We start from the raw sequence: 24,394 nt of genomic DNA, 5'->3' as shown, positions 1-24,394 counted from the left end.
ACTGAGGGGTAAGGAGGCGATTCTCTTAGAGGCAATTCTTAGTTACAGTGGCACCTTCTGACATCCATAGGCTCCATAGTCATTTTATTGAGGATCTTAGCATAGAGGGGTGGGTTGGGGGTCTCGGCCTAGGGCTTAGGGAGGTCCAGTTCGTGTCAAGTCTGTGTTCAAGAAGTAGGTGCAGAGCTGCCCTTTGCCTTTGACCTTGATGATACCCCGGCTGTAGCATGTATAACCCAGGGACTGCAGGGCCCTGGCTGTCTCCTCAGTCACCTGCAATTGGAGGGGCATTAAGGGACTGTGGGTGGCTTTATCCTTGTCCCCTCCCCCATACCTCCAAGTGGGTCCCTCACTTGGATCTTGCCAAGGACTCCTGTACTCTCCATGCGGCTGGCTACATTCACTGTGTTGCCCCAGATGTCATATTGTGGCTTCTGGGCCCCAATCACTCCAGCCACTACTGGTCCATGGTTCAACCCTGACAAGGAACATCGTAGTGAGGAGCCTTGATGGGGTCGGGGAGACTTAACAGAAAGAGAGAGGATACCAAAGGGACTGGGGAGATGAAAGGGTCAGATGGTCTTAAACGAGTCTTTGGGGTTGGACGGGTGTGGGTTAGGGAAGGGAGGGGTAAGTCTCTTAGTTCCTGGACCAGCAGCTTCATGCCTCAACCAAGGAAGTGTCTGGAAAGGCTGTCTAGAGATGAGCTGGAGAACAGCTAATGAAGGACTTGTGGTTGGGTGAGGAGGCACCTCCTTGCCCTAGCAAGGTAAGAGGTCCCTCACCTACACGCAGGCGGAAGTTGTTGAATGAGTGCTTGTTGATGACATCCAGTTTAGACCCCAGGGCCACTGCAAATTCCACCATGGTGCCCAGATGGCTGCAACTTCTTTCAGCATCCTGGCAATGGGCCCCCGACCAGGATGAGCCAATAATAAGGAATAAGTACCACTTATGGACCCACCAGTAAAAGCCCACAGGAGGTAGGGAAGGGCTGCTCTACCTGTTGTGTGTCCTGTCCAGATGTGGCATTTAAGCCTGTGGCTGCCATGTAGGTACTGCCAATAGTTTTGATCTTCTCCACCCCACTGAATTTTGGCTTGGAGAGCAGCTGCAGAGAAAAGAAGCAATGTTCCCAGTCTCTCTTACCACTCACCATCCCTGCTCCAAAGAGCCTGCCCCAGGCCTTTGATGGCTAGAGGACTAAGCTGTGGGGTTGGAGATGGTGGCAGGAAGGCGCTGGCTGGCACTGAACAATGTCAGAGAGGGTAAAACTAGGGCATCAGAGGAGAAGGAGGGCTGGAGAGGTTGGGGGTAGGTTTGGCTTAGTGGCCTGGAGAACAAAGTGAAAGGAAAGACTCATGGGAAATTCTAGAGTTCAGGACATAGGGTCTTAGGAACCTTTGGAGTTAGTTGTACCTCATCAAAATCAGCAATGATCTCATTAAGCAGCCTCAGACACTCTAGTCCCTCGTGGTTGATGTTGGATTCTGAGTAGAATTCCTTAAAGTCTGGGACTGATGCAAAGAGCACACAAACACATTCGTACGACTGGTGGTAAAGGTCCTGTGGGACAGAAGGAGGGGTGAGTCTCTCAGCTCCTGGCCCAGAGCTTTATGCCTCTCCCAAGGCAGTAAATCTGGAAGGGGGTGAGCTGGGGAGTTGCTGATGAAGGACTTGGGAGTGTGGAGAGGAGGCATCATCTTGACATATTTTTGTTTTGGAATTAAAAAAAACCCGAGTTATATTTTAAAAATTCATTCATTCATTGATTGGTGTGTGTGTGTCTTCTGCAAGAGTAAGTATTCTTAACTAGTGAGCCCCCGAATTTTCTTTTATTATCTATTTATTTACTTATGTGTGTGTGTGTGTGTGTGTGTGTGTGTGTGTATGTGTATGTGTGCATGTAGGGGAGTCAGAGGACAACTTGCAAGAGTCAGTTCTCTCTTTCCGCTATGTGGGTCCTGGGGACTGGATTCAGGTTGTCAGCCTAAAGGCAAGCACCTTTATCTGCTGAGCCATTTTGCTGACCTTTGGTTTGGAGTTTTTGAGATAAGGTCTCACTGTGAAGTCTTAGCTAGCCTGGGACTTACTACATAGACCAGGCTGGTCTGAAACCTGTGTCAGTTGTTCTACCTCTGATTCACAAATGCTGGGATTACAGGTCTGCACCACCACCATTGGCTTACCACATTAAAAAAACCCAAGATCTCGCTCTATAGTCCTGACTAGTCATCTTCTTGCCACAAGTCCTTGAAAGCTGGGTTTACAGTACCGTGCCTTCTGTCCCTCTGTTTAAGATGAATTGGGAAGGAAAAGAGAAGTAGGACCAGATTCCCCAGGTATATTACTTGAAGTCAAAGATTTGGTCTCCTTGTGATTCCAGAAAACAGAGGTTTGGGTCAGGATTGTCTCACACATATATGAAGGGTCTTACTCCTCAAACTGGGATTATGGCAATGGGGATCATTTGTATATCTTACTACTGAAAGACATAAAATCAGGTAAGTCAGCTTACAAAGTCAGCAATTATCTGGAATGGAAAACAATAATAAAGCACGCGGGACAAAATAAAAATAAAGGTAAGATGGTCATGGAATCAGATCTGAGGTTGGTTCACAAAATGGATGCCATGGAATCCTTGTTAGTCCTAGAGTCTGGCTCTAGGCTCTCTAATAGCTAATGTGAAGAGAGAAACAGGATCAGTTATAAGATTTCCTGTGTCCAAAAGGGAGGAAACCAGAGACTAAACTACTTCTGATCTTGAGAGAGAGTCTAGGCAGTATGGATGCAAGTATGTGAAACAGCTCCTGAGTTGTTTCTTTCAACCTCCCCTAGTATAGGACAAGAATATTTCCCTAGCACAGAGGCCCAGGTAGTGGTGCCATGAAAAATATGGTGCAAATATATAGGTGGGTGACTTTCTGGTGGTTTGGCAATAGAGTTTTGAGTTTAGAGCAGCAGCACCCAGTAGGAATGTTTGTAGTGATACAAGCACTGAGTAGCTATGTGTGCTATAGAAATATAGAATGAGAACTGGATTAAAATTATATTATTATGTGTGTGTGTGTGTGTGTGTGTGTGTGTGTGTGTGTGTACCACAGCCTGTGTGGAGGGGTCAGCAGACAACTTTCAGCTGATGATTCTTTCCTTCCACCTTTACATGGGTTCCAAGGATTGACTGAACTCAGGTTGCCAGGCTATACCTACTGAGTCAACTCTGCCAGCCCCAGAGAACTGAAGTTTTTTTTTTTTTTTTTTTTTCGGTCTTTTTGAGACAGGGTCTCTCTGTAGCTCCAGGTGGCCTGGAACTCGCTATATAGACCAGGCTGGCCTTGAACTCACAGAGATCTGCCTGCCTCTGCATCCCAAGTGCTGGGATTAAAGGCATGCTCCACCACGCTTGGCAGTAGAGAACTGAAATTTTATTTTAATTAACTGAAACTTAAATTTGAAAGGCTATATATGGTTAATGGCTATGCAGGGCTAGAAAAATGGGTGGACTATTCTTCAGACAAGTCCCATCGACACTTGACTAAGCTTCTGAAAGGTCATGAATTGGAAAAGGTGTTCCTTTTTTTGCCCATCATGGGCCACCCTCTTGGCAGGCAAGCTCTACCACTGAGACCTATTTCTGAGTCCGAAAGACGTTCCTTCTAAATGAGAACTTGACATGCTGATTCTGTGGTCACCAAAGACAGAGCTCAAGATTCTGATCTGATGGGGTCAGGGGTTTGGGTGACTACCTCATCACTATTTGGGGACCCCAGAAAGGATGGGCCAAGGTCTAAGGCTTTTATCCAAACTCATTCTCAAACTCATGACATCAGAGACTCTGGAGTGAGGGGTTGGAAGTCACCTCGTTGCGCCGGTTCTGGCCAATGAACTGGGGGGCCACGTGGGCAGGGAGCACATTCTCCAGGAGTAGCCGGGTCAAGTTCTCCATCGTCTCTGTCTCCTCACGCTCCTGCCTCAGTTTCTTCTTCCACAGGAAGTCCAAGCGGCAGTAATACTCATTCTGGGGAGACAGTGCAGGGGAAGCTCAGCTCCACAGGGCCCGACCTCTGCATGCCCAGCGTAGCGATAAAGCTTCAAGTACAACTGTTCTGGAGGAGAGACAACTCTTGAAACCAGTTTCAAATTTGAGCGCATAGGACTGGCAGCATGTTTTTTCCCCTTAACTTTGTCTTTTCTCAGATTTGGGGACAAGAGAGAGGGGTGGTGGTGAGGGCTCGAGGGATTTAGAGAGAGATGACGCAAGAAAGGGAGTGGAGATGTTCTTTAGACATTCGCTCAACCCTAAGATGAGATAAGTAAGTTACCAACATGGGGGTCCCAGCCTCACCCTGCACCAGGATGCCCTGCGAGACTGAGTTTGGGGACTTACCTGCCGAGCCAGGACAAGGAGGGTGAAGAAGAAGATGAAAAAGGACATCGCTCCCATCAGTTTGGGCTCCTTCAGCACTCCTGGCCTGAGGAGACCAGAATTAGGACTGTCCCTTTCTCTGCCCCTTCCTGATGGCCTCCTCCCTGCTCCTGGTACCCACGTAGCCCTCAGCACCCGCCCCCTTTTGTCTTGTGGGTGGCTCAGGTCAGTGAGGCAAGGACAGCTCTGCTGGGTCCTCTTTGACTCCCGCCCCGAGGGCCTGAGCAGTGTGTCCTGTGGCTGTACATACCTGGAGTTCAAAGGGCCTTGATAAAGGCAGGCGATGAGGCAATCAGACAGCCAGGCGTGGGAGTGCAGGAAGAGGGAACAAGATGCTGCCAGCCACAGCAGGAGCAGCAACAGCTTCAGTTCGAAGCTCATGTGCAGAAAGAGGGAGCAGGAGAGGAAACCCAGCACACAACAGTGCATGGAGTACTGTGGGGCCAGGCAAGGTGGTCAGGAGTGGGTGCATCCCCAGGGAGCAGTGGGAAAATCCCCAGGGCTCCTCTCATGTCCTCCCAGGCCCAGGACTTATGTGGGGAAGAGGGGACATATGTCTTCCATGCAAATAGACATGTCTCTTGGAGTGTTCTTCAGTTCATGAGTTGGGGAGTAGTGAGGAAGGGTGTGGGGAAGGGGATCCAGAGCTATACAGCAACACTTACTGGGATGCTGATGAGAGGCAGGGATCCAGGAAGCTCCCAGGAGTGATTGAAAGCCATGGAAGAAACATTGGAAACCAGGAAGAGGCAGTCTGATGACACCGGTAGGAAGAGCTGCGAAAGGAAATGAGTGAGGGGCGGGGAGCTCCTTGGACACGGGGAGAGCTTTGGCTGAGTTTTACCTGGGCTGGAGATGAGTTAGGGCCAGGTTCCTACAAAGGGGTATATCCTGCTACTTCTGATTGGTAAGCGAGCCTCAGCTGGGCCCTCACTGGTAGGAGGGATCATGGGTAGTGTTATGAGCACTAGTCTGTCATCAAACCAGTGTCAGCTCTTGCCAGCCATTTAACCACTCTGGGCCATAGCTTCCTCATTTGTAAACTGGCTGGGGGATGATTCTTAGGTGCCTTCCAATGACAGAATTCTAGGGATCGTCGTAAATTCTGTAAAAATCAGCCAAGTAAGCTAAGAATAGTATCTGCCTACATAGGAAAAAGATAGGAAGGACATCCATCAGAGTGCTACCAATTATTATGCCCAGAAGGTAGGGAGCGGGCAGCTGCATTTCTTTCTCTTTACACTCTCTACGCACTGTTTTGTACATTTCCAGTATCCTTTGGTCTTAGCCCAGATGTCTTTCCAGTTCCAAGGATCCTCTTTCATACCCTGGCAGGTCCAGCATGCCCTGACAGTAGTGGGTGGGGCCCCCTTTGTCCTCACCAGGCTGGCAGTGGCCATGGTGAAGACCAGGAGGATGGTGGCAGTGCCCAGGGCCACTCGAAGTCCTGGCCTTGTGGCCACCAGGCCAGACAGTGCAGGCAGCCAGTGTAGCATCTTGGGACCTTTCCGCACACACTTCTGTGAAGGGAGAACCGGTGTCTTAGCTGCAGACCTAAGGCTCCTTCTTCAGACTAGGTCATGACCAGGGCTCAGCTTGTCACTTCCCCTCTCCCCAGATCTCTTTACCATCAGGTGCTCTGAGAAGCAGACGATGAGGAGGAGAAGGAAGAGGAGGAACGTGATGCTGTAGGTGATGGCCAGAGCTGGGGGCCTGAGAGAAGACAAGAGGGGGTCTTTGAAGGGCCAGAAGGAGTTCTGTTTTGAGAGGCTGTGCTATCTGATTGGGGTTTGGGTAGCAGGTGGGTAGTCTTGAGGCTCCAGCTTAGCTGCTGATGGGGTCTAGCATAAAACATAAATGCTCTGATGTTCTGGAAACTGAACAGTCTAGGGCAGTGTTTGGGTGGAACAGGAACAGATAAGGTGGAGATAACATTGAAGAGGGCAGAGGGGTCACAAGAATGGCTAAGGCTGAGTCAGATCAATCTCTAGGCTGAAGCTCTTTAACCCTCTGGATGTTCAGCAACACTCTTCCTAGCAAGGGCCTAGGATAGAGGACCCACATTGTGACTCACTCATTTACTATGAGACTTGGGCTTTTCAATGGGAACACAGGACCTCTTGAAAACTAGGCAGGCTCTCTACCACTGAGCTATAACCCCCGCCCCAGGATGTGCAATATTAAGATGAGGGCTGTGATTATCATTGGTTCCCCAGAGCATGTTGTTTCCTCTGTGGCTAAGAGCCTAAAGCTCAGGGGAAGTAGCCAAAGGAAGCAAGGGTGGGTCAGGGGTCAGGAAGGGCAAAGGATCCTCACAGGAGAGCCAGGGCCTCCCTCGTCTAGTGTTCTCTCACCTGTTTGTCACCAGCATTTGGATAGTGAAGTTGGACAGAAAAACCAGGAAGGTGCAGGCTGCATAGTACTTGAAGGCAGGGAGTGCAGAGAGCCGATACTGGAGGCAAAGGGGGAGATGGAGACAAAGTATTGGTGCTGATCATTGCTTGAAGGTATCAATCTCAGCAAGTCTCACTTCCCCCCACCAGGTCACTTCTCTGTAGGCCCCACGAATTATCAAGGAGCACCTGCTATTCCTTTCACCACCACCTAATAACTCAATCTACAGATGACCTTTTTTTTTTGAGACAGGGTGTCAAGTAGCCAAGGCTGGCTTGAAACTCATTATGTATCTCCAGACCTTGAACTCTTGATCCTCCCGCTTCCACCTCCCAAGTGCTAGAATTACAGGGTATGCACCACCACGCATAGCACGAGTTTCCTTTCTCAGAGAGGCAGAAGTCCCTCATTCCAGGTGAAAAACTAAGCAGACTTGAAGGAGAGAGGTGGGGATACATATCTTAATGCTTGCCAGGGACAATGGCCTAAGCTTGGGAAATCTTTTGTTGCTCCTCTATCTAGCCCACCTGTTTCTCCATCTCCTTCTCTCTGAAGTACAGTGTCAGTAGGTTGAAGTCCTTTGACTGCTTCCATTGTCTGGGTGAATCAGGAGGTGGTGAGTACCAGAGAGGATGGGGCAGGACAGAGCAGGGAGAGGATAGAAGGAGGTGGTCAGGTGGGTCTCTCTAGAATAGCTCCTCCTCCACCACAGGACTTCAGGGCCTCCCCCAGCTCTCCCCTAACCCCACCCCCCGCCCCCGCAGCCCTCTGCTTCCCGTACTTCTGAGAGTTGAGTTGCTCGATGACCTGGAAGAACTTGGCATCCCCAGTATCCAGCTCATCGTCTAGTCCCCGAGGGGTGCGGCTCCTGTACAGTGACAGCCAAGCCTGTTACTATGGAGGCCCTCAAAAGTGCCTAGGTAAAGCAGAACAGTTCCCCAGGGAGGTTTCACCCAATCTGCCCCACTGTCAAAGATGTTCAGGCCTCCTTACCGGTCCAGGCTCCACTGGGGGCTGAAGGCCTCCTGTTGGGAGAACACATAATGGTGAGTATTCCCTCTGCATGAAGACAGACTGTGAACATGACTGTATGTTCTACACATGTCCTTGACCTTGGACATTTGACCTAGTTGTTTCTTCTGCTTCTAATGGCTTCCCTCCCTCCCTGTACCAACTCCCACTTACCCACGAAGGGGCATTTCAAATGCTATTTCCTTCTTAAAATTTAATCCTAACTCTAGATTTCCACTGTCTTTAAATCCTTTATTTCCTCCTGGTGTCCATCACTTAACTGGGCAACGCTTTATCTTCTCTGTGTTTGTTGGTTGCTAGATCTGTCTCACCTTCCTTAAAAACTGCAGACTCTAACAGCAAGGACATTCCCATCACCCTTGAATGCCCCAAAATTCATTGGCTTGATTAGATGCGGCTACGTGGCAAATACTGACTCCTCTCTGACCTTTTGTGAGGCCATCTAGGCTGAGCTGAGAGGTGGTTGAAGGAGATAACAAGGGATGGAAAAGAAGGAAGAAGAATGGAAATCAATTTGATGATAATCACTCTCTTCTTCACTAGAAGGAATATACAACATATGCAGAGATATGAAAACGAAGAATCACTGAGTGAAAAAGAGCAGTCACTGAGGGAGAGAGTGATGTTCTGTGGGCCGCAGACTAGTGCAAGAAGTATGCTGCTCACTCTTCCCTACCCTCCTTGGTTCATTTGATGGAAACGGGATCACAAATCAAAACCTGGTATACAGGAGGAGGGCGACTGTGAGATACTGAGAGGGATGGCACATTCTAGGCATGGCATCTATGCACATATAGGCCTAGCTTTGTCAACCTACTCCCTATGCCTGTAAAGTACATGATCTTATTCATTTCTGTCTTTTAAAGTATTAGCCGAGCACCTGCCACAGAAAGTATTCAAAAAGGGAGCTGGAGAGATTGTTCAGTGGTTAAGAACATCGGCTGCTCTTCCAGAGGACTTGGGTTGGGTTTCCAGCACCTATATGGTGGCTAACAACGAATCATAACTCCAATTCCAGGGGATCCAATGCCCTCTTCTGGCCTCTTTGTGCAATGCATGCATGTGGTGTACGTACTTGTAGGCAAAGCACTTATACACATAAAATTTTTTAAAATTAAGAAAAGAAAGTACTGAAAAATGTGAGGGGTAGGTGGCTGTGGTATCCTTGATGAGCTCTTGACTCAAACAAAAGAAAACAGGGCTGGGATCAATGCGTGACTGGAGTGTCCTAGCACAGACACTGCCCCACTGTTCCAAAGTTACACATATTTAAAAGTGAGTAGATGATGGGCTAGGCACGTGGCTCAGTTGGTAGAGTGCTTGCCTAGAATGCTTGAAGCCTTGGGTTTAATTCCTCACATCACATCAAACTGGGTGTGGGGGACCACACTTGTAACTCCAGCACTTGGGAGGTGGAGGCAGGAGGATCAGAAGCTTCAATGCTACCCTTGGTTACATAGTTCAAAGCCAGCCTGGGATACATGAGACCCTGTCTAAAAAAAAAAAAAAGTAAGTAGATGATGAGTCTCAGGACCACTAACATTTGACTGGAGTTCCTAGATCTTTAGGGGCTGAGAAGTGGAATTTCTGGGCCAGTGAGGCCCCGCTTCACCTGGGAGATAACACTGTACAAGCTATGCTTGCTATGCCAACCCTTCCTAGCTTTCACACCAAGGCCCTGGTGAGCCTTCTTATTGCAGGAATTGCACCCAAGCTTGTCTCACGGTTCTTGGACTTGTGGCAATTGCACACATCATTCCTTCTGTACCCTGGAGGCCTCATTCTGCAACAGGGCGTGAGCTCCAGGAGTCTTCCTCTCCTTCCTACCAGCCTAGCCCTTCTGAACTCGCCCCTTCCCTGAGCTGAGGCTTAGAACAAATTGAACTATGGCATGCAGTGTCCCCCTCCCCATGCTGTGTTTACTGGTCTCTAGCCTTCCCCCCTGATGGATAGAAATGGAGAGGATGTAGTACAGAAGTATTCTGAAGACATCTCAAAAATCAACTCGGTCTCTCTGGTAGAGGATGTTCTGGGAGATCTCAGAAAGGTGGCTAGAATGTGGAGCAGATGGAAAAAATGGTACATTGGGGGTGGCAGGCTGAGGTGCAGGCCTTTAGGAATATGACCTGGCCCCTGTACTGATCATTGACTCCAAGAACCAACCAGTGTGAGCGATCCAGGTTCCTACACTGGTGGTGGGTCACAGGTTACCTCAAGGTGCTACACATAAGGTCATTCAGTAACAGGCCCTGTCCTAGATTCACTTAGGCAGGAGGTTAGCCTGCTTCTTCCACTTGTCCACCACCCTGCCTGCTCATGGTGCCTTCCTTCTTCAAGGCCATGTGAACTTTTTACTGTCATCCCCTTTTCCCTATGTTTAAGCAGTGAGGACCAGAAGCCAAAACCAGCTTGTCCCCCACCTTTTTAATTTTAGAACACACTGAAGTTGCAGGAATTGAACTTCATGGAGGCATTTCCTGGTAGGATGGGTATGCAGTATTGAAATCTGAGTCAGAAGGAAATGAGGTTTCAGAGGAAGGGGGCATTGAGGAGCAGTGGGCATGGTGTCTGTGGGGACCTTGCATGGAGGTGAGCTCACGGACCTGTGATCTTTGCTCTTGCTCTGGAAGGGAGGGTAAGGAAAGGTCTGAACCAGTGGCTGGGGCAACCAGGCCTTGGGATGTCACAAATCATCAAGCGGCTTACTGGGGGTAAGGGGAGGCTGGGAGTAGAGCCTCAGAACAGTAGAGGTTGTGCAGGGGCTCATAATGGATGTATACATACCGGGAGCGGAGTGGAAGTGGATACAGGACTGTCAACGTGGCTCAGGTGGGCGAAAGGTTTGGCTGCACCCCAAGACTCTAGGTAACGGGTCATCAGTAGTGATGGGCGCATCTTGTGGCCCTCCAAAGAGGACAGTAACCCTCCTGCTGTGCCCTTCTCATCTTCCTCTTTGGCCTGGAACATGTGAAGTCTGAGAGTAAAGATCACAGACATTTCCCGACTCTATTCCCAGCTTGCCCCTCTCCCCCGATCAGGGCACAGGAACTCAGTTTCTGGCATAGAAGAAAGACCAGTCTTGTTAACTAAATGGTTTGCTTGGTCTAGCCCATGGGGTCCAAGCTGGGCTTTTACCCGAGGATCAATGACCAGGTATGTAGGCTCGCCTAGCTCCCGAAGGTATGGGTCTCGGTGTTCCATGGCTACGTCCTCCACAGCATAAACTCCTGCCAGCAAGGCCAGGGTAGCGCCTGTGATATGCACTCGCCTGGAAGGAAGGGGCAGTGAAAATCTGGAGGGACGGCCTCCAGACCTCGTAGTTCCTTCAAAGGCTGTGCCTGGAGGTGTGACATCAAGAAAGGTCTCATGTTATAAGAGGTGCCTCCCAACACCCCATAATCTCCCTGAACCCCACACGGAGTTTATCTTAAGGAATTAAGAATAGGGTGGCAGTATGTGAGAGGTCTGGTCCATCCCTTGCTGTGGCTGCCTGGGGTTTCAAGTCTTACCCTGGTACACCACCTGCCTCCATGTGGTTGGCCAATGTGACGTCATGAGACCAGACATCATACTGCCACTTCTGTAGCCCGATGACTCCACAGAGCACACTGCCTGAATGCACACCCACACGCATGTTGATGTCTACACCAGTGGCTGCCCGAAGTTTCCTGAGCAGAGTGTGGGGCAAGCTGAGTCCTGCCACAGCCCTCCTCTTCTCAAGAAGGGTTCTTTCACCCTGCCTCCCACATCCCTTCCCACGTCCGTCCCTTTGTAGTCCTCCTGCCCACTTCCCAAGCTGACCTGATGGCCCGGCACATGTCCAGTCCCATGCGTACACAGTTGATGGCATGGTCTGGCAGCGAGAGTGGCAGCCCGGAGACACAGTAGTAACAGTCCCCTAGGATCTTGATCCGCATGCATTCGTGCTCCTGGGAGCATGTGTGTGGGTGTGTAGAGGAACCTGGTTAGAGGCCAGAGGGGTAGGAGGGAGTTTGGAAAAGTGGGGGAGTGACTGACATTTCTGAACTTCTGAGGTTGGGAGTGTCTAGATCAGATATAGGGGCTCCCTTGATACGAGGCTATGTCTTTCTCAGAAGGGATGACCAAGTGGCTCTTCCCAGTTTTGGTATATGTAGGGCATACCCAGATCTGAGCACATGGAAGTATCTCAGGATTGAGGGGTAAGGGGGCAGACCCCAAACTAGGTTGTATCCTTGGGGTCTGATTAGTTGCTGAGTTGTAGAGGGCAGATATTTCTTCTGGAAGCCTTCACCCCCGACCCTGAGGTCTGAATACTTGAAAATCTCTACGCATATGTGAGGGCATTGTGGTTGGGACAGCTGTAGAGATATGAAACAGTCTCTGGGGTTTAAAGTGTGTAGTGACAATTTCCCGAGTGGGAATGCGAGCAGTTCCCACTTCCACTGGAGTATCTGGAAGCTTGCTGGGCTCAGAAGTAGGATGGGGTTCCTAGAAGGCAGGAGCTTCTCTTGCAAGGGGCTCCCTGGAATTTGGTAGTTGAGAGCCCCTGGGTGGGGAAGAAGCACCTCTGACCTTGGCAATCTGGTCAAACTTGCCGAAGAGCTCGTTGAGCATGAGTACCAGCTCCTTAGGGGAGCACTCGCTGGCTAGCCGTGTGAAGCCCACAATGTCAGCGTACAGCACACTGCAGGGAAGACTGTATTAGTGGGGCCAGGGTCTCAGCCCAGAGCCCTTCCCCTCCAGCTGCCCTTCCTCATACCTAACTCCTTGGTGCCTCTTGACATATAGGCTGTGGAAATTGTTTGTGTTCTCCGGTCGTGAGCCCTGTCCAGCCTGCAGCCGTGCCATGATCTCTGCTTTCATCTCTTGGGCCAGGTAGGCAGGAAGGATGGACAAGAGAAGGTGCTCCTGGGGGAGGACCCTATAAGCACCAACCCTCCCACCCTTCTGGACCCTATAACCAGGAACCCCAGCTCTCAAACTATCCAGGATCCCACATAACACATGGTACCAACCGGTATGCTCCCCCATTCTTCTAGTCCCTCTTGCAGGACTCCAGCACCCCATTCTTTCCTGATCACTTTTGGGGACTGAACTCAGGGTCAACACCTGATTTGAGATCTCCCTATAATATCATAATTTCATTTTAAAATTTAATTTTATTATTATTGTGTGTGTGCATGATGTATGTGTGTGGGTAGGATATGTATGCTACTGCACACTTATAGCGGTCAGAGAACAACTGTAGAGTTGGCTTTCTCCTTCCACTTTTACCTGGGTTCTATGGAACCAAACTCAGATCATCAGGCTTGTGCGGCAAGGGCCTGACTCACTGAGCCATCTCACTGATCCCACAACTTTCTTAACCGCTTTCATAAGTTTCAAATTGAGCCTGGCAGCTACATTTCAAGAGTGGGCAATAGTCACATTTCATACAAAAGAGGGAATACCTTAGAAAGGCAAATCAATTGTCCAAAGCCACTCAGTATGAAGGCGCTAAATAACTATTCTCTGAGCCACTGCCCCTCTCTGCCTCTTAGGCACTACTGACCTGGTGCTTTTTCTCTGTGTCCAGCCTCCGGCGTGAGTGCAGGGAGCTGAGTGCTTCCCGGAATGTGGCACGCAAAGCTCGTTCCATCAGGGCCTTGTGGTACGCTCCCACCACATTCCCACACAGGAACAACACTGCATTTGCTGCCAGCTGTGGGTAAGGGCTAGCCTCAGAAGGAGCAGCACCACGTGGGGTTGGGAGTGTCTATGTGTAGCTGCAGTTGGCTACAAGAATGAGATGGGGGGGCAGGCTCTACAGTTAGGGACCTAAGTATCTCGGGACAATTGGTGCCACGCTGTGACATCTGTGGGGTGGTGGTGGGGAGTCTTCTTCTGTCCCTCACGCTGTCTGCTGTAGACTCTTGGCTACTGGGCCAACCTCTTAGGTCTAGAAAATTTGCATCTATATTACCTCTGCTATTCCACCGCCCTCACCTTCTGGACTAAAGCACTCAAGTTCTGAATTACATTCTCCATGAGTGTTTCCCCATGTACTTCTGTCACTGTGAGGGACCATGGCTCGCTTCCCCAGGGGCACAGAGCCCTCTTCTGGTACAGGCGGGCTTGTGTGCCAGCTCTAAGAGGACACTGTGGGGAGTCTATCCTGTGCTCAGGGTGGACCCCTACCTCAGACTCCCAGCTTGGCTAATGCCAAGAGGAGCTTCTATCACACAGCAGAGCCAGCTCCCGCACTGTGCTGGACATTGCATTTTTACCTGTGGTAGCAGTGCGGGCTGTGAATCGGGCTGCCATCCGAGGTACAGCCCAAGGACAAGCAGGTGTGAGAGTGACGAGGTGAGGCCTGCTGCGGCAGCATCCCGCATGCCCAAGGGCAACATGGCGTACACAGTAAAGATGATGAAGAGGAAAAATGACACCTGGAATAGGGTGTGAGAGGCTAAAAGCTGCACAAGGCCTGCGTTTCAGCTCCACATTTCCCCATCCCTTGGCCGTGATTCTGCTCACCTGGTCCCAGGCACTTACTACGCCCCCCGTGAACAGGAAGCCATGGCCTAGGGCCAGCAGTGCAGCCCATATTAGGCCAGAGAGAGGTCGTGTCCAGCGCTGCAGTCTTTGCTCTCTAGAAGCTAGCCCCAACAACAGCGAGAAGCCACCCAAAGCGCACAGCACAGTGGTCAGGAAGCTTGTGTCTGAGGTCAGCTCCTGTGAAGAAAGGTTGTGTGAAGCAAGGTTGGAAAGGGATGCTTTGGAGTTTGCTAATGGTGAGGAGGAAGAAGCCACATGGGGGAAGAACCAGCAGCTCTCCAGATCAGTTCTCAAAGTGTCCCAATCCCATGTACAAAAAGAAAACAGGGGGGCTGGAGAGATGGCTCAGAGGTTGAGAGCACTGACTGCTCTTCCAGAGGACCTGGGTTCAATTCCCAGCACCTCCAGTTCCAGAGGAATCTGAAGCCCTCTTCTGACCTCCATGGCATTGCATGACACACGTGCACTCACATACATGCAGGCAATATACTCATACACATAAAAATTTCCTAGAAAAATCATTTGCTAAACTGATCTCATCAGAAAAACAAAACTTAATTTCTTTAAAAAGTTGAAAAAAAATTTTTTGGTCTTTTTGAGACAAGATCTCCCTATAGCCCCAGCTGTCCTGGAACTCACTATGTAGACCAGGCTGGCCTTGAACTCACAGAGATCTGCCTGCCTCTGCCTCCCGAGTGCTGGGACTAAAGGCGTGCACCATCACGCCTGGGAAATAAAATATTTTTTAAAAAAGAAAAGAAAAGAAAACAGCGCAGGTGAGATGGCTCAGCGGGTAAAGGTGCTTGCAGTAAAGCCTGATGACCTGAGTTCGATCCCCACAGTCCACATGGAGAACCAACTTATGAGAGTTGTCCTTTGACCTCCACATGCATGCCTTGGCATGTGCACATGAACACACACACACACAATTGAAAGAAAACAATTAAAAAGAAAACAGGGCCGCCTCTGAAGTCCTGACACTTTTCTCCATAAGAATCTAGTCTCACATGGTTCAACTGAATGTCTCTCTTGCATGTTGCAGTGGAACCTGGAACAGCGATGGGAAGGCCTGGTTCCAACACAATGCTATTTGTAAGTCCACAGTCCTTCTGCATTTCAATTTATTTTTTATTTCTTTGTCTTGGTTCAAGGCAGAGTCTCTCTCTGTAGCCCTGGATGTTCCAGTATCTGCTTTGTAGTGCATACTGTCCTTGAACTTATGGCAATCCTCCTGCCTCAGTCTCCTGAGTGCTGGGCACTAAAGGAATATATCACCACACCTAGCTTTTGTTTGTTTTTTTGTTTGTTTCTTTTGTTTTGAGGCAGGGTCTTCTGTAGCTCAGGCTGGTTTCTAACATACTATGTAGCTGAAGATGAATTTGAACTGGTCCTCTTGCTCCCATTTCCCAAGTTCTGGGATTCCAGGTGTGCCCTACCATGCCTGGCTATACCCACTGCTGTGGGTATCTGTCAAAGGGTAACTAGCTGTAGCAGCATCTGCTTGTCATCCAGAATGAATGTTACCCAAATGGGCTAATTTGCTTGGGAACATCCTCCCTCCAGGGGCCATGGTTCCAAACTTCACAAATAGCTCCCTGAGCAGTCAGGTTTCAGTAATTCCTTATCTGCCAAGTGCTGAGATCTCATCATTGTCTTCTTTTCTAGTCTGGAAGTCCTACCATTACCCTCACAGTTTGTGCTCACCTTGTTCTGTACTTTGGGGTAGACCAGTGGGGACTGGCTGTGCCCAGTGATCCCCCCACCCCCACCCCAGCCTCCTAGGAGTGAAAGAAAAATGGAACTGAAGACCCCTTTCCTACCTAAAGAGAAATTGGAACAAAAGTGGGGGGGGGTACCAAAAAAACAAACAAAAAAACTGAGAGAAGGGAATGTGCCTTTTGGAAGCCTGTGGGCACAGTTAACTGCCACACATTCCCAAAACGGGAGAGAAAAATCAGGAAATGAATTCCCCCAGGGTCATGAGTAGAGTTTCCCCTCTGGAAAACTGGAAAATCCGGTGTTGGATTGACTCTAGAACCAGCAGGACATCGTGAGAGGCATCCCAGACTCACCTACCTCCTGGAGTAGACGCAGAAATCAAGGCTAGAGGGTGGAGGGCTTGTTCACCCGTGCCCAGAGTAACAACAGTTCATGACCTGGTCCATACTTATTATTCCGGTTCCCAGCAAAGAAAATATTGGCAAGAAGACCTCACAAATAAATCCCAGCCCTCACAATGTCCCAGCCCGAGGCCGAGTCGTGGCCCTGGATGGCACAGGTTTCCCAGCCCTCCTTACCCTGCCGCTGGCCCAGGCGACGGCGGGCAGTGCCAGGAGCGCGCACAGCACGATCACCAGAAGCAGTAGCAACAGCGGGTACTGTTGGCTCAGGCTGTAGTAGGTCTCATAGAAGAGGTCTTCGCTGGGGGGAGGCCGGGGGCTGAAGAGACGGGCCATGGTCTCCCCCGCCCCAGCCTCGGCGGGACCCAGGACCCTGGGAATGGCAGGGCGCTGGGTTTATAGTTCCCAGGGGCCGCCGCGCCTCCCTACCCCCAGGAGCCCCAACCACCCGAGCCCCTAACCTCAAAGAAGCAATCGGGCCTCCTGCCAGGTACTCCCTGCATCCAGCTTCCAGCTGGCTGGTGGCTCCCAGTTCTTCCCACAAACCCAGACTGTGCCCTATTAAAAACCTCTCCCGAGGAGCAGGATTTGGAGTTGCGGAGAAGGGGCCCCAGGATCTCCCTACCCACCAACTCACTGAGCGAGAAGCTCGGGAGTCTCAGGCTGCAGAGCGGCTAGGTCCTGGGAGGTAGCCCGGGTGGGCTGCTGGCCGACTCACCCTCGTTGCTTGTGGCTCTGAGCCTCGGGCGACAGGCGCTTCCCTCTCGGCCCCAAGGCCCCCTCCCACTTCCCCGACGGTCCAGCCCGGCCCCTTCCCGCGCTGGAGGAGCCCGACTCCCCAGCCTCCTCCCCCGCGGCTCGATTGTGTCTCCTAACCATCGCCTTCCCTCCCTTTTCCGCACCCTCAATGAAGAGCAGGTGGTCCTTGGGAGAAGCTGGACATGGTGAGAAGGACCTAAAGGGATGCGTTAAAATAAAGGCACCGCATTTGCAAGTGGAGAGACAGGGGAAAGGCTGGATGAAGCCTGGGGATGTGAAGCCCCGAGAAAACGTCAAATGGTCCTGACATCCTTTGAGAGCTGGGCTCTAGGTCAGAACAGGAGCAGCCTTTCAGCTACTGTGGCCAAGTGTGACCTGTTCAAGTTCCCACCGTCTCTAGCTCCTTAGCACAGGGCTCCTGTGTGTAGCTTGTTCAATTATAGTGTCCACCCTTGGACACTGAGAATCAAAAGTGCTCCCATGCTTAGAAAGCAAGGTGCGTGTGTTTGGCTACAGTGGAAGGAGGTGATTGTATGGGAGATAGCCTAGAGATCCAGGGGGCTTTGGATTTCCACAGACACCCTTCTTCTCTGGGGGTCCCAAAGCCTAGTGCCCCAAATCAAGAAGAAGAGGGAGTGGTGGTGAGACCTCAGACTATCCTGTGAGTTTAGACTGAGGGTGGGGTCATTCCTGAGCAGTAGAGGAAGGACTCCACCCTGAGATTGAAGTACCAGAGAGCCAGGCCTCTGTGATTCCTTCCTGCTACCAGCTGGGCCCTGACCTTATGTGCCAGGAGGTTGCCTATACCCAACCCCTCTTCCTGCTTTGGACGGCCAACAGCACCTTCTCCTCATCCCTGGTAGCCAGCCCCACCTTTGCTGTCCTGGATGACAACTCGGACTCCCACAGTGGCTAACATTTCATGATGTTTATTGACTCTTGAGTGGTAGATCACAAAGTCAGTTAGGGTGTAGGCCTAACTGCTATCAAAGAATGTTGAGGGCCACAGAAGGGAAATGACACTGGATGTCTCAGCCTCTCCCAATGGCTTAGAATATGCTTTAATTCCAGGATGATTATACCGGCTCTGTGGCCCACTCCACAGAGAGCGCTTGCAGATCCTCTCTGGAATCTACTGGTAGAAGAGCTGCCAGCCCCAACCCCTGCCAGAGGGTGTCGGGCCCTGGTTGGGGAAGGCAGTTGTTGGTTGTATAGTCAAGTAGTTGTTTCCAATTTGCACTTGAGAGCTGTTATTGATGGTAACAGTCCATGGCCCTTTAAGAGAAAGGGGGATGGTGATGGGAGGGTTCAGTGATTGGAAAGTCCTGATTTAACAAGCTTTGGGCTGGGGCAGAGACATCTTGTGTTCACTCTGAGAAATGCAAGTACAGGGTGTAGGCCTGCTAATGGCTGTGTCAGAGTGTGCCCTGTGCCTTCTCAGGCAGGCTGTCTCCCTAGAACTGGTCTTGCAGAAGCTTAAAAGGAATCGTACCTGATCCTTGGGTGTGTTTGCTGAGAGACTCTCTGGACTACTATAGCAGCAATGGAGCTGAGGGGGCTCAGGGGGCTGGTGCTGGTGAAAGTCAGCAGAGCCAGGGGCAAACCCAGACTTTGTTGTATGGGATCCTCTTCTAGTGGATCTCACTTTCCTCATGCATTAAATGAGAAGATCTCTAGTCTTTTATTCTCACCTCTAATGTACCTTAGAGCTACATATGGGTGTTGAGGAAGAAAGTGGTAGGAAAATTGAGCGGGAGAAAGGAAAAGGGTAAAGAATGGGTACCTGCTGGAGGGTTTGGCCCTGGGGTCCAAGAAGACCAATTGGTGCTATGTCTCTCATCCCCCTGCAAACAACATAGAGTTCTCAGGCTTCCCAGTCGGGAGCCCAGCTCCCTCACTGCATGCCCCAGCCCTAAGTTTCCCTTGGTAAGAGGCCATACCCTAGTTTTGTAGTTGCCTCGCCTGATTCTTTTGGGGGCCAGGACCTGGAGTCCCAGTTAAGACTGAGCTGGGTATCTGGCCTCTGAAAGGGAGAGTATCACGAGCTTGGGAAGTTCCAGTTACTGTATTTGAAGATGTCTCTGCTGTTCTGGCACCACCAATCTGTTCTGCCTGTTCCCTGCTCTTCCTGGTAAGGCTTGTGCATTTTTCAGGAACTGGGCTGGACGATCCCTCCAGATTCAGGTTGTTCAGCATCTCAGAAATTATGGGATCAGTACATAGGTATTGGTTTCTTGGGGTTGCCCCAAGGCCATCTAATTCTGTACCTCTTTGGCCTGACTCCGAGACGGACAATTTTCTGTTGCTGCTTCTGTGCTCAGACAGAAAGTTCTTCACCTACATGGACAGGAGGAGCATGTGAGTCATGAGTTAGGGAAGCTAGAGTAATCCAGAGGGAATCATTTCTTGGTTTGTAGTTTGTTTCCTGGAAATTCAGGGGTAGGATAGGGTGGGAGGGGGATGAGGGTCAAGGCATAAAGAATGGTGGTCAGTGAACATTCACTAGACCATATGTGCCATCCCGAGACCAGCTCCTGGGTAGGAGGTGGTGTTAGAAACTCACCTCAGACACAGCAGCATCTGCCTTGTTTTGCACCAGGATGTAGGCATCATTGGTTTTTGGTCGGCAATCTGAAAGACACCAGAGTGAGTCCTATGTGGGCAGAACCTCTTTCCCTGGGAAAAGCCCCCCGCCCTGCTGAAGCCCCAAGCCTCTCCTAGGTGCCAGAGAAATGGCCAGCTTACCCTGGAAGGATGGCCTATCCTTGGGGTCATCACTCCAGCACTGCTGCATTAACTCCTTGAGTCCTTCCAAACCAGGAGTGTCAGTACTGGATGGCGGCATCTCTGCCAATGGGGGCCGATTCTGCCTTTCACACACTGCTCCATAAACTAGTGATGTCTAGTCTACCACTGGAGTGGGGCAGGGTGGTGATAGGAAAAGGTGTTTAGGGTATGAAGAGATAACGTGTGTCCAAGGAGGAGGGGGACATGAGGATGGAGGATGGCAGTCTGAGTAGGTGAGCACAAATGGGAGGACTCAGGGTTTTAGGTGCTTTGGGGTGCCTAGGGTAAGCGTCCCAGAGTCCGTCTAGAGTCTTACATTCGGCTTCTCTTCCAGCTAGCACTGCCCACATGAGGATCCCAAAGCTGCATGAGACACAAGGTAGAGGCTTAGCTGACCACTGGCAAGATTCCTCTCCCATATCCCATCCCTTAGAAGAGTCCACAGAGAGGTAAAGAAATACAGGGTGTGTGTGGGAGCGGATATCTTACCTGTAGACATCACTGGCTGTGGAGGCCTTCCGGTTTACATTAGCAAGTAGTTCTGGGGCCAAGTAGGCTAGCGTGCCTCCTGGATACTTGGACCCTGCTTCTGACTGCGACCCTCCCTGAAATGTAGACAGGCCAAAATCTGCTAGCTGTAAAAGAAAGGAAGAAGAAGGTATTGGATGAAGGGGGCCAGACACCCTCCAGATATTTCCTTCTCTCCTTCAGAAGGTACAGGTCCAACTTTGTGAAGGCAGCTTGGAGGGCCAGAGGAACGGTGAGTCAGTGAAGGCCTTAGGGAGGAAATTTAGGTCCCTCATGGGCAGGCCTGGGTCTAGGTCTTTCTGAGTGTCAAGGATAGGCCTGTGGAACTGATTTAGGTGGGTAGGAGGGCTTCTGTTTACCCGGTATGGCCAGGGTTAAAATCTTGCCGGGGCCCTGGATGCCTGAGCATTCAGAGGGACAGGCTGAGGGTATTCAACAGACAGGGCTGTAGATGAAGCTGGGGTAGCTCTGGGGCAGGGCAGGACCTTGTGGCAAGCCTGCTCTGGAGTGTGATGGATTGACCTTGGCGTGTAGCTCTGGATCCAGCAGAACATTGGAGGGCTTGAGGTCCCGGTGCAGGAGCACGGGGTTCAGGCTGTGCAGATAACACATCCCTAGTACCAGTTCTTGCAGTAGGCGGCAGAGGAGTGGCCAGGGCCTAGGGCACTTGGGCTGCAGCAGCCCAGCGAGGGAGCCGTTCTCCATGAAGCCTGTCACCAGAGCCGGCCCAGACACGTAGTCCCACTCCAGGTTCTCGATGGTTCCCAGCAGGAGCAACATGTGCTGGTTACACAGACTGGCCATTGCCTTTACCTCCCTGGATAGGGCCTTCCTGTTCCGGGAGAATCGGGTCAGGGTCAGGGAAGAGTCCCCCCTCCCGGCTGGGAGCTCCGACGCACAGAGGCTCCGCCCCCTCGGGTCTCACGAGTTCACAATCTTGACCGCCACATCATGGCCCCACGTCGTGTGTTGTGCCCGGAACACCGCACCGAACCCGCCTTTGTCCACAAACTTTGGATTCTTCAACTCATCCGGGTGCACGAGAGAAGCAGGGGTACCATGGGGCCTGAGAGAGGCGTCTTGTCCACTCCGCGGCCTGCCCCGCGCGCCCCTCCCACCCCTGCCACCCCGAGGTCGGGCCCCCTTTGTCCCGAGTTTTGTCCCCTGGCCCCCGCAAAGGCGTTGTGAATGTGTTCTGAGTGGGTGTGCCGGAGGCTGCGGACCCACCGCCCACTCCCCCACTCACCATAACTTGACACCAGACATCGAAGTGCCAGAGGCTTCCTTGTTGTGCTGCAGGGATGCAGTGACTTCTACAGTGCGGGGTTTAGGTGAGAGGGAGGGTCAGCAGAGGGGTCCACGGATGTCCAGCCAGGCGTGGATTCCGCTTCCCAGGTCGTTCTCCCTACCTCGAATGAGTAACTGAACTACTACTTCCTTCTTCACGGGGAGCCTCGGCGATCCCCGCCCCCAGGGTGGGGCAGAGAAAACTTAGGGCTATTGTTTCCTCTGCACCCAATGAATCTGCAACCACCTTTGGAGTAGGTGGGCCTCAGGTGTGACACTGGAGTCCTCAACATCCAGAACTCACAACCAACTCACCACAACAGCCCATCTCTTTCCTTCCTCTGTATTTCACAGCTCCACACTTGCTAGGGCTGGAATGGAGCTGTGCCTAGGAGGGTTTTGTGGGTCTAGGCTTATGATTCTCCTAAGATCGTAGGCAATGCCTATCAGCCTTGACATGTGCCAGGTACACATATTAACTTGTTTAATCTTATATCAACCTTAAAGGCTTTATTACCTTTCCATAGATGAGGAAACTGGGCCACTGGTCGGTTAAGCACCTTGCTGAAATAAGTATGGAAATAACTTAGTTCTGCTCCATCAAGCTAGCCTATATTTATTTATTAAATTTTTTGGGGGGGGTCTTTTTGAGACAGCTGGCCTAGAACACACATATAGACCAGGCTGGCCTTGAATTCACAGCGATCTGCCTGCCTCTGCCTCCTGCTGGGATTAGACACGTGCACCACCATGCCCAGTTTATTTAAAAGTTTTTGAGGCAGGGCCTCACTATGTAGCCCTGACTGCTCTGGGACTTGCTGTGTAGACTAGGCTGGCTGGCCTTGAGCTCACAGAGATCCGCTTGCCTCTCAAGTGAGCACTGGGATTAAAGGTGTGCACCATCGCACTTCATCTATTTATTTATGTGCACATGCACACACACACATGTAGGGGTACATACCATGGTGTGTGTGTGTGTGTGTGTGTGTAGGTCAGAGGAACACCTCAGGTGCTCATATTGACCTTCCATCTTAAAGAGACAGGGCCTCTTCATTGTTTTCTTCTGTGTACTTCAAGCTGTCTGACCTGGGAGTTGCTCTCTATTTTCCTGTCTCCACCTCCTATCCACTATAGGAACACTGAGATCACAGACACATGCGACTATGTCTGGTTTCACTTGGGGTATAGAGATTTGAACTCAGGTCCTCCTGCTTGCACAAGAGCTTTACCTACTAAGCCATCTCCCTAGCTCAAGCTAGCCTATTTTTGCAAATGCTTCAAGGGCTACATTATTCAGCGGGTGGTGCAGGTGGCTGGGGAAGGTGTGAAGCATGCAACAGTGTATTGAAAGGTTCTTATGTCTTAATACCTGCCAAGGCCACACAGCCGCTTTTGCCCAGGCAAGCCCTTGGCATTGGTAGGGCTTGTCTGTTCTATGAACAGAAGCTCGTGGAGCTGGAAGACTAAGCCAGTCCCTGGGCATGTTGGCCAAGCTGGGTATGTTGTGGTATATGTTGCATTAGACACAACTCAGAGCTTCCCGCCTTGTCCCTTGCACAGCATCTCCTTCAACAAAGCACTCTGATTGATGTTCCTGACAACATATACTCTTGAGGAAAGCCTTTGAGGACTCAGGAGCATGGGGAACTGCAAGAATTAAAGGTAGACAAGAGATGCCCATATTTTAACTCCCTGTGGCATGACTGTGGCTGGAGGCCTAGGGAACTGGAAAGAGTCAGATCTAGGCATTCAGTCCTTTAATGGGAGCCCCAACCCCACAGTTATGTGTCAATGCTGAGAGACTCGCTTTGGTACATGTTTTCCATGCTCTCTAGTAGTCCAGAGGCTCTGCCAATGAGAGCAGAAGTGATCAGTAACTGGTTTCCAGAATGACTAGGAACCCCAGCAGCCACATCACAGATGGTGGTAGGGATAACCCTGCTATTTTGGAGCTACTTAGTTATTATTTGACTAGAGTCTCTTAAATAGTCACTACATGGCAAATATCTAGTAAATATTTGTTGAATTGATAAATTACTCAAAATTCAGAGGGTTTTTTGTTGTTGTTCTCTGTTTTTTTTCAGACAGGGTCTCCCTGTAGCTCTCATGTAGACCAGTCTGGCCTCCATCTCACAGAGACTGCCTCTGACTTCCGAGTGCTGGGATTAAAGGTGTATACCACTATGCTTGGCTCTTCTGGTCACTCGAGATGGAACTCCATACTTACTGGGAGGAAAGAGGGCACTGGGATCCTTTAATGTTTGCAGGCTTTCATCCTCACAGCAGATAGACTCTGTCTGAAGTAGTCTGTACTATGGAGATGAGGTGGCATCCCATAGAATCTAAGAAGGCAAGAATCATGGCCATCCTCAGGGAAAACTTTCTGTGATTCTTTTTGTTTTTGTCTTTTGAAACAGGGTCTCTCTGTAGCCCCAGCTGTCCTGGAACTATGTAGACCAGGCTGGCCTTGAACTCACAGATATCTGCCTGCTTCCCGAGTGATGGGATTAAAGGCATGTGCCACCTCACCCGGTTAACCGCC

At 50.7% G+C, this 24,394-nt stretch overlaps 2 protein-coding genes across 7 annotated transcripts; both read right to left on the bottom strand.

Moving 5' to 3' along the window:
- Positions 1-67: 67 nt before the first annotated feature.
- Adcy4 (adenylate cyclase 4) lies at positions 68-19,851 on the bottom strand. Of its 6 annotated transcripts, XM_029566853.1 has the most exons (27): positions 19,814-19,851; positions 19,518-19,587; positions 16,669-16,864; positions 14,351-14,548; positions 14,101-14,262; positions 13,386-13,535; positions 12,594-12,742; positions 12,407-12,518; positions 11,654-11,781; positions 11,362-11,520; positions 10,988-11,120; positions 10,637-10,810; positions 7,814-7,845; positions 7,602-7,688; positions 7,348-7,417; positions 6,781-6,878; positions 6,055-6,139; positions 5,809-5,946; positions 5,092-5,202; positions 4,677-4,861; positions 4,388-4,472; positions 3,860-4,018; positions 1,420-1,566; positions 1,004-1,111; positions 786-900; positions 354-478; positions 136-273 (listed from the first exon to the last, which is right to left on the bottom strand). In XM_029566853.1, exons 3-27 carry the CDS (start codon positions 16,825-16,827, stop codon positions 136-138), a joined length of 3,207 nt encoding a protein of 1,068 aa, XP_029422713.1. In that variant the 5' UTR covers positions 16,828-16,864; positions 19,518-19,587; positions 19,814-19,851. The 6 variants fall into 6 exon arrangements, with proteins under 6 accessions (XP_029422712.1, XP_008838018.1, XP_029422713.1 ...); XM_029566852.1 differs by lacking the exons at positions 19,518-19,587; positions 19,814-19,851 and adding an exon at positions 17,210-18,035 and having other exon boundaries at positions 68-273; XM_008839792.2 differs by lacking the exons at positions 19,518-19,587; positions 19,814-19,851 and adding an exon at positions 16,953-17,316.
- Positions 18,164-21,982, bottom strand: Ripk3 (receptor interacting serine/threonine kinase 3). Its single transcript, XM_017799826.2, is given in 10 exon segments — positions 18,164-18,525; positions 19,034-19,094; positions 19,213-19,587; positions 19,814-19,881; positions 19,996-20,163; positions 20,354-20,400; positions 20,527-20,672; positions 21,088-21,397; positions 21,491-21,631; positions 21,812-21,982. Coding segments are annotated over 10 exon segments (1,479 nt in total). The 5' UTR covers positions 21,832-21,982; the 3' UTR covers positions 18,164-18,382.
- Positions 21,983-24,394: the final 2,412 nt, after the last annotated feature.

This window comes from Nannospalax galili, unplaced genomic scaffold, assembly GCF_000622305.1.
Source record: "Nannospalax galili isolate Female #2095 unplaced genomic scaffold, S.galili_v1.0 scaffold1119, whole genome shotgun sequence".
Lineage (NCBI taxonomy): Eukaryota > Metazoa > Chordata > Mammalia > Rodentia > Spalacidae > Nannospalax > Nannospalax galili.
The sequence above is the reverse complement of the archived record's forward strand: the minus strand, read 5'-3'. Positions and strand labels throughout refer to the sequence as shown.